The 11,172-nt window shown below is 43.6% G+C and overlaps 1 protein-coding gene across 1 annotated transcript in view; it reads right to left on the bottom strand.

Moving 5' to 3' along the window:
• LOC107122384 (ovostatin-like) overlaps positions 1–9,479 on the bottom strand; it is a gene marked incomplete at its 5' end in the record, with an annotated part of 58,498 nt that extends 49,019 nt beyond the window's left edge. The window contains 5 exons of the mRNA XM_015425478.1: positions 2,377–2,431; positions 4,058–4,285; positions 5,398–5,556; positions 7,398–7,507; positions 9,350–9,479. Of these exons, the coding sequence (XP_015280964.1) occupies positions 2,377–2,431; positions 4,058–4,285; positions 5,398–5,556; positions 7,398–7,507; positions 9,350–9,479 (682 nt within the window). The remainder of the gene's footprint in view (positions 1–2,376; positions 2,432–4,057; positions 4,286–5,397; positions 5,557–7,397; positions 7,508–9,349) is intronic.
• Between the last annotated feature and the right edge of the window lie 1,693 nt (positions 9,480–11,172).

Genomic DNA, 11,172 nt, shown 5'->3' with positions numbered 1-11,172 from the left:
CCCCCCCCCCCCCTTGTGGCCCTTTTCTCAATTTTTCCAATGGAAAAATGGGAAATTTGGGGGAGTATGGAAAACACTTCTACGAATATGTTGTCTTTTACAATGAATGAATTATTTCTGAAGATGTGGTGGGCATGCTGTAGACGTATCCAGCTCTTAAATACAAGATGCATTTCTACACCTAGGATAGCGATCTTCATGGGAGTGGATTTTCATGGCTTCTGTGGCACTTTTGACCTGACTCTTCTCTTGTATTTAATTTATTTATTAATTATTCAGCTTATACCCCGCCCTCCCCGCAAAGCAGGCTCAGGGCGGCTTACATTCATTAAGACATATTACATAATATACAGATAGCAATTAAAATTTGATAAAATCAACATAAAACAATTCAATTTCAATAATAATAGTAACAAGTAATAAGTGCTGTTGATGTTTCGCTAATTGTTCAAGACAGCAAACGTTTTGTAAGTTTTTCAGTTTCTCGATGTTCTTCACACAGGTCAGCCACTGTGGCCGAGAGTTGGTGGTGATGGTGGGGGCGGCTCCTAGTTGAAAGCCTGGTGGAAGAGCAGTTGACCCTTTCACCTCCCCCTCAAAACACTATGACACATACACCCATAGACTGGGTACCAAGTAGCTTATTGCAAGAGTTGCCGGGTCTGGGTTGGGAAATACCCGAATATTTTTGGGGGGGGGGTGGAGTCTGAGGAGGGCAGGGTTTAGGGAGGGGAGGGGCTTCCATGGAGCATAATGCCAGAGAGCCATTTTCTTCAGGTGAACTGATCTCTGTTGCCTAGTGAGAAGTTGTAATCCCAGGAGATCTCCAGTCACCACCAGGAGATTGGAAACCCTACTTGTTACCCTATCTTGCTGGAGCGGAAAAAAAGATTAAAATGAGGTAGGGCAGAAATGGCACCGAAGCGTCAGAGGAAAACTGAAAGTTTCATTGAGAACTGAGCTCTTTCTAACTAGAAGCTGTAGAACAAAAAAGACGGTCTCTAGCTGGAATCACATCTAGCTGTGCAGAAGGTATTCCTGACCATAGCTGGAACTGTACCTAAGCTGTACAAACATCATTACTGACCTTTTTTCTGACCAATAACACATTTTATGTTATTTAGCACAAAGCTTGTGTTTTCTGTCTAACTCGTTTTTTTACTTTTCAGACAGAAAAAAATAATAGCATTTGGGCTAAGGTAGCTTAAGGTGCATCAGCTTGCAGTTTTCTCTTATGCATTGGGTATATTTTCAGTTTTGCTTATAGAAATTTAAGGCATTTATAACTTTTAAATTCCATAAATATTGCAAATATTGCAATTTTATGTCATAAAAATGCATTTTCTGTTATTAAAGCAGTAAAATTAGTTTAGGTTTGACAGGACAGCAAGTATTTATTTATTTATTTATTTATTTTTATGAGTTCAATTTATAGCCTGCCCTCCCCGCAGCGCGGGCTCAGGGCAGCTCACAATCAGGCATACGCCTACACATAAAACAAATTAAAACCATATAAAATCCTTACTACATACATCAAGATAAGTGCTCTAGCTGTTCCAGTCTGATCTTCCACAAAGATGACGTTACAAGATGGCACATCTACTCAATGCTCTCAGTTCGACGCGACACTGCCGTTCCCCCTTCCCAGGGCCAGACAATACTGATGGAACATAACGATGGTGCAGTAGTGGTGGCGGCTCCTACTTGAAAGCCTGGCGGAAGAGCTCCGTCTTACAGGCCCTGTGGAACTGCAGAAGGTCCCGCAGGGTGGAGCCGCCACCGAAAAAGCTCTGGCCCTGGTAGCCGCCAGCCTGGCCTCCTTGGGGCCTGGTATCGCCAGGAGATGTTGTGTCCCCGACTGCATAACTCCAAATTATGCATAACTGGTATTGCATAACTCCAAATTTATTTATTTTTAAACGGAAAAATGGTGTGTGTGGGGGAACCAGGTTTTTTTGATGGCTTCAACATTTCTGGAAATTTTACATCTGTATGGATAACTGGCCTTAATGATCCCATCCCCCCCCCCCCCCCCCCCCCCCTTTCAGCAAATCCAGCAAAGGCTGTGACTGGATATGGTAGAAGTACAGCTCCAACCCCATTCCGAATAAGGTTTAGGGTTAGTCCTACTGAAATTCTTGTTCCCTTGAAATTCACCAGATTTTTCAATTGAGGAAGAACCTCTAGATTTACCCTGAAATTATGCAGATGAAACTCTCATTCTGACTAGATGGGGATGAGCCATTTGGTGCCTTGACAATTATCGCTCAACTGAGTGCTGAAGACATCAGGCTCTGGTGATGGTTGTCTCCAAGGCACCAGAGTCTACTTGCCTTTGTTTCTCCACACTCTGTTGTAAAAAATCACAGCACTTACCTCTGACGTTGACTTGCTGCTTGCCATTAGCCACAATTTTGCCTTGAGTCACCAGCTGTAAGAAACAGAGAAATGAGACTGTTAGAAAGAAGACAGTGGGGGAACGTCAAAAGTTTCCATACAGCACTGTGTTTGGGGGCCTCTTTTCATGGTCACAAGATGATTGAAAGGCAAAGTTATAAACAGATTCCCCTTTTCACCTTACAGAGACCTTAAATGTCCCAGAATTCCATTGGCAGTGCTCAGAGCTTTTCAAACATGATGTGCCACACCACTTTCCCACTATCCCAGCCCCATGTTCCCCACACAGCTCTGCCACAATCCTTGAATCCTGCTCCAGTATCTTAGTGCAGTCTTCAGCATCACTACACAGCAGGTATGTAGCACCAGTATCAAAGATCGTCAGGACACAAGCTCTCCTTCCCACTCCTCTAGACTAGGTTAAGTACCAGTTTTTACAAACATTTTATGTCTGCCACCACTCTTTCTAGAAAGAAGAGCAAAGGGCAGGAAAGAGACAGAAATGGCAGGAAAGAGGGCAGCCCTTTAGACCCCCAGAGCCTGTATTCGGTAATGCTGGGGGGGGGGGGATAAAGCCGAAGATTTTGGGGTTTTATTCGGCATTCTGTATTTGGCAGCCAGATCAGATCAGAGATTCTGATTCGGCTTGCTGAATACCTGAAAAATACTGAAAATAATTTTTTCAGGGTTTTTTCGGTTTTGCTTTACCAAATGCACACCCCTAGTTCCATATCCTCTCTAATGGAAACAGATCCAGGACACCACAAGTTTTTGGAATGCCATCTTGTTTATTAGGGAATTTGGAATGGTTTTCTTAGAGTTTTTAAAATGATTGACCTATGTTGGTCTTTTTTGTGTTGTCACCCACCCTGAGCCCACCTGTGGGGAGGGCAGGGTATAAATCAAATCAATCAATAAATAAATTTTAGTGCTTTTTCACAGCAACCTGCCCGCTGCACACTTCTGTGCATAGTTAAAAGGAAAACATTCCATTTGAATTGAGACTTGCTATTTAGATGTCTCTGTAGGCCTTCAGTGTCTACTCCTTATGATCATTTATCTCCTTCTCCTAACTGATACCAGTGGATGTAGAAATAATGTATAATGGTGTAATAGCAGCAACTTCCTTTTTTCTTGTTTTAAATGGCAACTGCAGAAAGCAGTTTACATATCAACAACCGAAACCAAAAAACCCAAAGAGGCAATGCATAGTATTCAGATGCAAAACGTAGGGGTTTTTTCACAAGTACTATTATCCAAAAAAAAGAGAGAGGGGGGTCATCTTACTTTCATACGCAAGTTACAGTTATGCTTTACAATATTTTTATGTGTGTGTGTATAACATTTTTAAGGGGGTCATTGTACATTCAGGATTGTCTTCCTTTCGGGTAAACAAAGTAGAATAAATAGCTACTGCACTGCCCCAGAAGACTCTGGTAGGGACCTGTTTATACTTTGTACCATGCTCAAATTGTAAGTGCTTAATACATAATGCAATAATGCAAATTAAATTTAAAAATGAAAAAAAAATCCAGATAAGAAGACCAATTAATTTGAGCAACTATGGCTGGTATGTGAAGCTATAGAGAATTCTGCACTTATCCAGTATTCAGTGAAGAGGGACAGGGGGAAACAAGCAATTCAGTCTTTCTGCACTTACGATGTAAAAGAAGTCAAGACTGATGGTCGTCCCCTCATGGCGATCTCTGTTGAGGACATAGTGGACAGTCACTGGCCTTTGCTGGCCACACTTCAGTTCTTCCAACACGGGCTCTATCTTCACAAAGCTGTCAGTCCGGGAGAAGAAGCGAAAGAGGTAGCGAACGGCTTCCGGTTGCTCTGTTTCGAGCCACCCATACTCAGTGCATTGATCTGGCTGGTAGAAAATCTGGTAAGAAAAGAAAGCGCAATAAGTAAAGCATCCCATGATTATCTGGGTAGAAATATGAGCACTAAAGTATTTCCCAACGGGACCAGTTGACCAACGGCTCTCCCTGCAGGTGATTCCCCAGGTTACCAGGTACCTCTGGCCACCAGTGGGGGATGGGGGTGTAGGGTTGCCAGATTCCAGGCTGAGAGACTCCTGGAAATTTGGGGGTGAGCCTGGGGAGGACAGAGTCCACCCTCCAAAGCAGCCATTTTTTCCAGGGGAACTGATCTCTGTAGTTTGTATATAAGCTGTAATTCCAGGGGATCTCCAGGTCCCACCTGGAGGCTGGCATCCCTACTCTGAGGAAGGCAATAGTGTGACAGGATGCATATGGGCTGAGCAGAAACAGCCACCTAAGGAGGGCAGCTGCCCTATCAGTCATATCAAGAAAACAAAATACTCTGTGAAAAAGCAATCTCTAACAATTATATATAAATACTTATGCAAGCTTATTTGTCCAAGTTTGAAGCTGTTTGCTCCTCGTGTATGGGAATTGGTGTGAGTTTTCATGAAGTTTGGGAGCTCCATATGAAAATGCTTCTTGTTGACTCTGATGACAATTGGAAATATGACCTTACCTGGGAGACACCTGAGTATGCTGGGAAGTCATATCAGCCACAGAAAGAGATTGATATAAACTGCTGTTAAAATCACTGCTTGCCAAAAGCACAGAAAACACAAGTCACAAATCTTGGTTCCTGAATTTTGCCTGGAGTTGTTTTGTATGATGTTAAGCAACCTTGTTTGACTTGTATTCTGTTGCATTTCACCTTGTCTTTTGTCGTTTGACATGGTACACATGTATGTTTAAGATTTATTTCTGAAGACATGTTGTGTACATATCTTCAGAGTTTCAATTTATAAAGTTTCCTATTAAATACTGTATTTAACTTTAAAATAATTATCAGACAAATAAGCTTGCATAAGTCTTTTATTTATATATAATTGTTAGAAATTGCTCTTTCACAGTGAATTTTGTTTTCTTGGTTATCTGCAGCGCTGTGTTCCCTTTTTGACTTATTTCTATCAGTCATTATCAACAGGGTCACCCTCAGCTTCCAATGACTCACCCTCAGTTTGTAGCGAGGCTCGAAGAGGCCGGAGGTGTCAAGGGAAAACCGAGCAGTGCCGTTCTCATCTGTGGTGTAGTTTGCCACAACCTGCCCTTCGAGCTCCACGAAGACCAGCCCTTTGGGAATGGGGACGTCATCCTCATCTCTCAGCCGTATCTGCAAAGGAGAAAATAAGTGCAAAATGCTGAGGAGCAATATGGGAAAAGTAGGGTTGCTAATCTTGGAGGGGGGGCGGTCTGGGGAATCTCCTGGCCTTACAGACCACAGGGATCAGTTTCTCTGGAAAAACTGGTCTCCAGGTGAGTGGCCACATTGGTCTTGAAGAAGCAGAACAAAGTTTGAGTCCTGCGGCCCCTTGAAGACCAACAAGATTTATTCAAGTTACAAGCTTTCATGTGCCATGCACACGTCTTCAGATGTTATTTATTTATTATTAATTTGGGTTTATATTCCGCCCTCCCTGCAAACGGGCTCAAAGCGGATGACAACAAAAGTTGAAACATTTCACAGTAAGAATTAAAACACTCCACAAAAACCATCCATAATTAAAACAGATTTAAACCAGGGGTGTCAAACATGCGGCCCGAGGGCCGGATCAGCTCCTTCCCCCCCCCCCCCCCCCCCCCTTCTATCAGGCCCGCAGTGGAACTGGCTGTCTTCTGCGTCTTTTTCCAGTTCTGCTGCTCCTGCGTCATCGTAGGTCTGCAGCTTACGGATACACACCTGAACAGCATACTCAAGATTAAAATAGCACAGACATTTTGATGCAATAATTCAGAGCAAGAGGTGTCAGTTATCAGACACTGTTAAATAAACAAAATATTGCAAGAGTGCTAATGTTTTAAGCATTTTTTTATTTTAAGTTTTTTTAAAAAATCCTTGGTGTTTGTGTCCTTTGTAAAGTTTATATCTCTGCTACCTGGCGTTACATTTTATGACACACATGGCCCGACCATGTCAGATCCGGCCCTCGTAACAAATGAGTTTGACACCCCTGATTTAAACTGAGCTATAAACAAAACAGGTGGCACAGCAGTTTTGATATGGTAGCCACAAAAACTGGAGCTGCTAGGCCGCAGACTAAACTGTGGGTCTTCACATGACAGGTCGTTTGAGAATGGAAGGTTTAGCAGGGGAGGCCGATAGATGGAATAGTTGGACGTCCGCCGCCTCACCCAAAGGCCTTGGTGGACCAGGTCCATTTTACAGGCCCTCCTGCACTGTAATAGGTCCTGCAGGGCCCCTGCTCTCCAATGGGAGTGTGTTCCACCAGGTTGGGGCCAGGGCAGAAAAAGCCCTGGCCCTGGTCGAGGCTAAGTGGATGTTCTTAGGGTCAGGGACAACCAGCAGATACTGATCTGAAGTATGTCTGTATCTGACTAAGTGTGCCTTGCACACAAAACTTTGTCGGTCTTAAAGGTGCCATGAGACTCAAACTTTGTTCCGGAGAAACCGGTTTGCCTGGGAGGGTGGACTCTGTGGCACTATATCCCTACTGACCGGTCACTTGTTTTAGCATTTGGATGAGTTCGGGATTTCACGAAGGCCATTTTCGGGTCAAACTTTTAAAGGGAAGTCTTTTGTTGGAGGGCTTGGATTGATTCGCCCTGGTGGTTCTGCACATGCGCCATGATAGTTTCCCCCCCCCTTCTATGGAGGGGCACCTATGTGCAGGCACAAACTGAGGGGAAAAAATTAAAACCCGCTGACACACGCTCCCGCGCGTCAGTACTGTAGACGCCGGGGAGCGACATGACTGCGCGGTGAGGCGGGATAAGGGAGGTAAGTGTGATCGCGATTATCCAGATCAAATATAACCCAGTTAGAACCGGAGCAGAGATGGTTCTCAGCATGCCGTCAGCATGCCATCTGACCGCACCCCATCTGAAACAAGCCATTAGTCACCGCGTGTCCTGAGAGAACCCAAAGAAGAAGATGCCTTCTGCAACGCCAGAGCATTTGTTTCCCCATGGAATGTGTTCTCCAGAGTTCCCTACCTGTCCAGTGTATGGAATTTGTCTTTTATAGTGTGAATCCATATGCTCCAGAGATACAGTCTTTTTGGCTTGGTAGACTGAGGCATAGTCATTGGTTGATTTCTGGATACCTGTGAGATAAAAACAAACAAACATAAGACTCAGAGGCAGGAAAGAGGAAGAAGCAAGAGAGCAGCATTAGGCTTTTTTGCCACTTGAAAAGCAGGAGGAGAAGGAGGAGGAGAAGGAGGAGGAGGAGATTGGACTTATACCCCGCCCTTCACTACCTGAAGGAGTCTCAGAGCAGCTTACAAACGCCTTTATTTATTTATTTTAATTTTTTTATTATTAAATTTATACCCCGTCCTCCCAGCCAAGGTTGGCTCAGCGTGGCTTACAGAAGAATAAAAACCGTAAGTAATATCAATAATCCTAAAACCATATAAAACAATCTCAACATTAAAAGGTGCTAACAGAGGGTGATCCTAATGCTATTAGAAAATAACAATTTAACATTAAATTTGAGATGGCGGTCGAAATTCAGTGTGCCATCCTAGTGGTCGACCCAGATCTAACATTGCGTGGTTGGCTCAGGCTGTTTTGATGACTTCAGGGAACAGGGTTCTCCATCGGGGTGGTTCCTAATTGAAAGACTGGTGGAAGAGCTCCATCTTGCAGGGAGCTCATTCCACCAGAGAGGAGCCACCACCAAGAAAGCCCTGGCCCTGGTTATAGCCGGCCTGGTATCCTTTGGTCTGGGAAGGGTCAGTTGATGTTGGGACCCTGATCGCAGTGCTCTCTGGGGAACATATGGGGAAAGGTGGTCCCTCAGGTATGTAGGTCCCTGAGCATAAAGTTCCTTTCCCTTCCCCTCCCCACAACAGACACCCTGTGAGGTGGGTGGGGCTGAGAGAGCTCTTTGAGAACTGCTCATTAGAGAACAGCTCTGAAAGAACTTGTAACTGATCCAAGGTCACGCCAGCAGCTGCATGTGGAGAAGTGGGGAATCAATCCGCACTCCTAACCACCACACCAAACTGGAGAGAAGGTGGCATGATATAGCCCTGAGGTGGCCAAACTCTGAAAGAACTTATGACTGACCCAAGGTCACACCAGCAGCTGCATGTGGAAGAGTGAGGAATCAGCCTGGTCCTCCCAGATTAGAGTCCACATGAGCAACATGGAAGACAGACAGGACAGAAATAAAAACTAATCTCAACAAAATGTGCAATTTGAACTTAAAAGGTGGTGGTAACAGAATGGGTGTTTAGTTGTGATCTCTTATAGCCTTACTGCTAAACTGTAATAAGCTGTAGTAAAAGTGACTTGAAAGTTTTATTACTCCTGCTCCAAATCTAATTGGGAAAATCGAGTCTATAATCCTAACTATAATGGGCTAAAAATTTGTGTGTGTGTGTGTGTGTGTGTGTGTGTGTGTGTGTAAGAAATGTATAGACTCCAGGAGTAAATAGTAATGAAATGGGATTAACAGTTTGAGAAGTTTTTAGAACCTTGCTTTGAGATAATAATGTTGATTCTGAATGGTGACTTGAAAATTAACCTGTAATATCAATTTGAATAATTTGTAAAACTAACTTGAACAAAATGTGTAGCTAAACAAAATGGGAAGTTAAATCTTAAAAGATGGTTCTATCAGAAGTGCGTGTTCACTGGTGAAATGTTATAAATATTGTTGTTGTTGTTTTCTTTGCCTGGCTATGTTACTGTATAGAAAACATTCCTAGTCTATGTTTGTAAGTTTGTTTGTGTCTTTGGTCTATATGTTTGTGGTGTATGTGTTTATTATCTTTGAAAATCTAATAAATCTATTATAAAAAAAGAAAAGAAATACAATCCGATATTCATTTTTTAAAATGAATTTTTATACAAAGGAGTAGCTGGACGTGAGGTCTTTCACAAGACCTCTGTCGCCTGTGCCATATTACAACCTGCTACTACTTAATGGTTATTACCTGTTCCGTTCTCCGTCACGACCGCGTTCACTTGAAGCGACACAAAGGAATAACGATCTCTGCCCAGATTCGCGTAAAGGCGGAAAGCTTTTGTAGGGATCAGCTTGGAAATGCAGCCATCTTTGCCCAGCTGAAAAGTGACAGAAACATTACAGTGAGCATGCTGGACCCCCTGGGAGCAGCCATGTTCATGTGTTGCGATGGAAACAATGATAAAGCAACTTAAAGACTGCCAGTGTTGTTGTGACATTAGATTTTGTAGACTCTGCATCAAATATATGAAGGTCTATATGTGAAGGAGAGAAAGGAACAATGTAAACAGGACAGGACCAAAGACCCCTACAGCACAAAGGAATGTTTCCACGCAGAGTCCAAATGCACACAAGATAAAACCAAAGATGTTTAATTTTACACAATCTTCTTGTTTTATTCTTGAGATAAGCAGAAACAGAAGCACTCAGCGCCACGCCCCTGAAGAAGACCTTCCTAACCTCCCAACCTACAACAAGTGAAATTTCTGGCGACATGTTCATCTTTTTAAAAAATGCCGCAGGCTCCTTCTAGCTTTAGTTTGCAAGTTCTGTAAAATGTGTTATTTAAAGATCATGTCATTTGCAGATCTCCTTTGCAGATTAAGTAAAAGATAAATAGGATTATGGTCAGCATAAGTGGCTGTACCTATTTTAGCAGAGGGAGAGGCCATGGTAGCAGTGGAGGCATACACACAGTGCGTGCAACAGCGGAATGACAGCTGGGAGATTCCACACTCATCTTCCCACCCCCCCAGTTTTACCACAGTCACGTCTGAATAGAAATATCCCTCTGCACTGCATGCCGCTCCCACTCTCCTTGTGCATCGGTTTACGTGGGGCCTTCTACATTGTTTTATGTTCATTCAGGGCTGACTCCGCAGTCACCATAGCATTGCCCCGGGTTATCTGGATGTGGTTTTGTGCCGGACCTTTTGCTCTCCCCACCACTGATTCGCAGTGAACAATAAGAAGACTATTTGACATGGAGTCACTGATCTCTCTGTCCGTCCGTCCCCCCATTTCCATTCTGTTTTCTTTCCCTCCTTCTCCAAAGACAAAAGAGGACATGTCCTCCCACTCAGGCAAACTTTAAAACAGATAAGAAGGAATCAGTAAATACAAAGGACTGGGGGATTCCCTGCTCCCAAATGCGTCAGTCTTGCATGTGTGGGCCTGGATTTCCCCCCTCCCCTCCCTTTCTATCTTGTAGAATCACGGGGGAGGTGTTGTGTCTGCTTTTCTCTTCTTCTCATTCAAAGCAGCTAGTTAGCTCAGTAAGTTAAGGATTGTGCTTTATCATATAAGGGTTGTGAGTTCAAGTCCTGTGGTGAGCAGGTAAATTTCCCCCAAAAAGTATTTTAATTTTTTTTAACTCAGGGATGGGTTTAATGATGTTTTAACTCAGGGATGAGTTTAACGTTAAACTTTGATGATCACTGGTGAAAAAAATATTAATGAACAGTGAGGTGTGTTTGTGTGCATTCTTAGGGCATCAACGTGACTTCCTCCTTTCCTTTTCTCTTAAAGGTACAGTGTCCTATTCTCTGTGTTCTCGTGCCCGTCAGAGGAAAACGCTAGCAACGTTCAGCTAGGATCCTCTTCAGCTCTCCTCTCCCTCATTAATAGTTTTATTGGGTTTTTTTTTAATGCTCTACATGCACGGCGGGGCCAGCTGCCTCCAAGATGGCTGGTCCATACTTGTGTGCTGGCGATGCCCCAGTAATTGAAGCATGGGGGGGGGGTTCTCCTGCTCCTCAGTTTTCTTCAGCCCCGTAGCTAACAACTTTTTGC

This window comes from Gekko japonicus, unplaced genomic scaffold, assembly GCF_001447785.1.
Source record: "Gekko japonicus isolate JY-2015 unplaced genomic scaffold, Gekko_japonicus_V1.1 scaffold4673, whole genome shotgun sequence".
Classification (NCBI taxonomy): domain Eukaryota; kingdom Metazoa; phylum Chordata; class Lepidosauria; order Squamata; family Gekkonidae; genus Gekko; species Gekko japonicus.
Note: the sequence above shows the minus strand (reverse complement) of the source record. Positions and strands in the feature narration are given on the sequence as shown.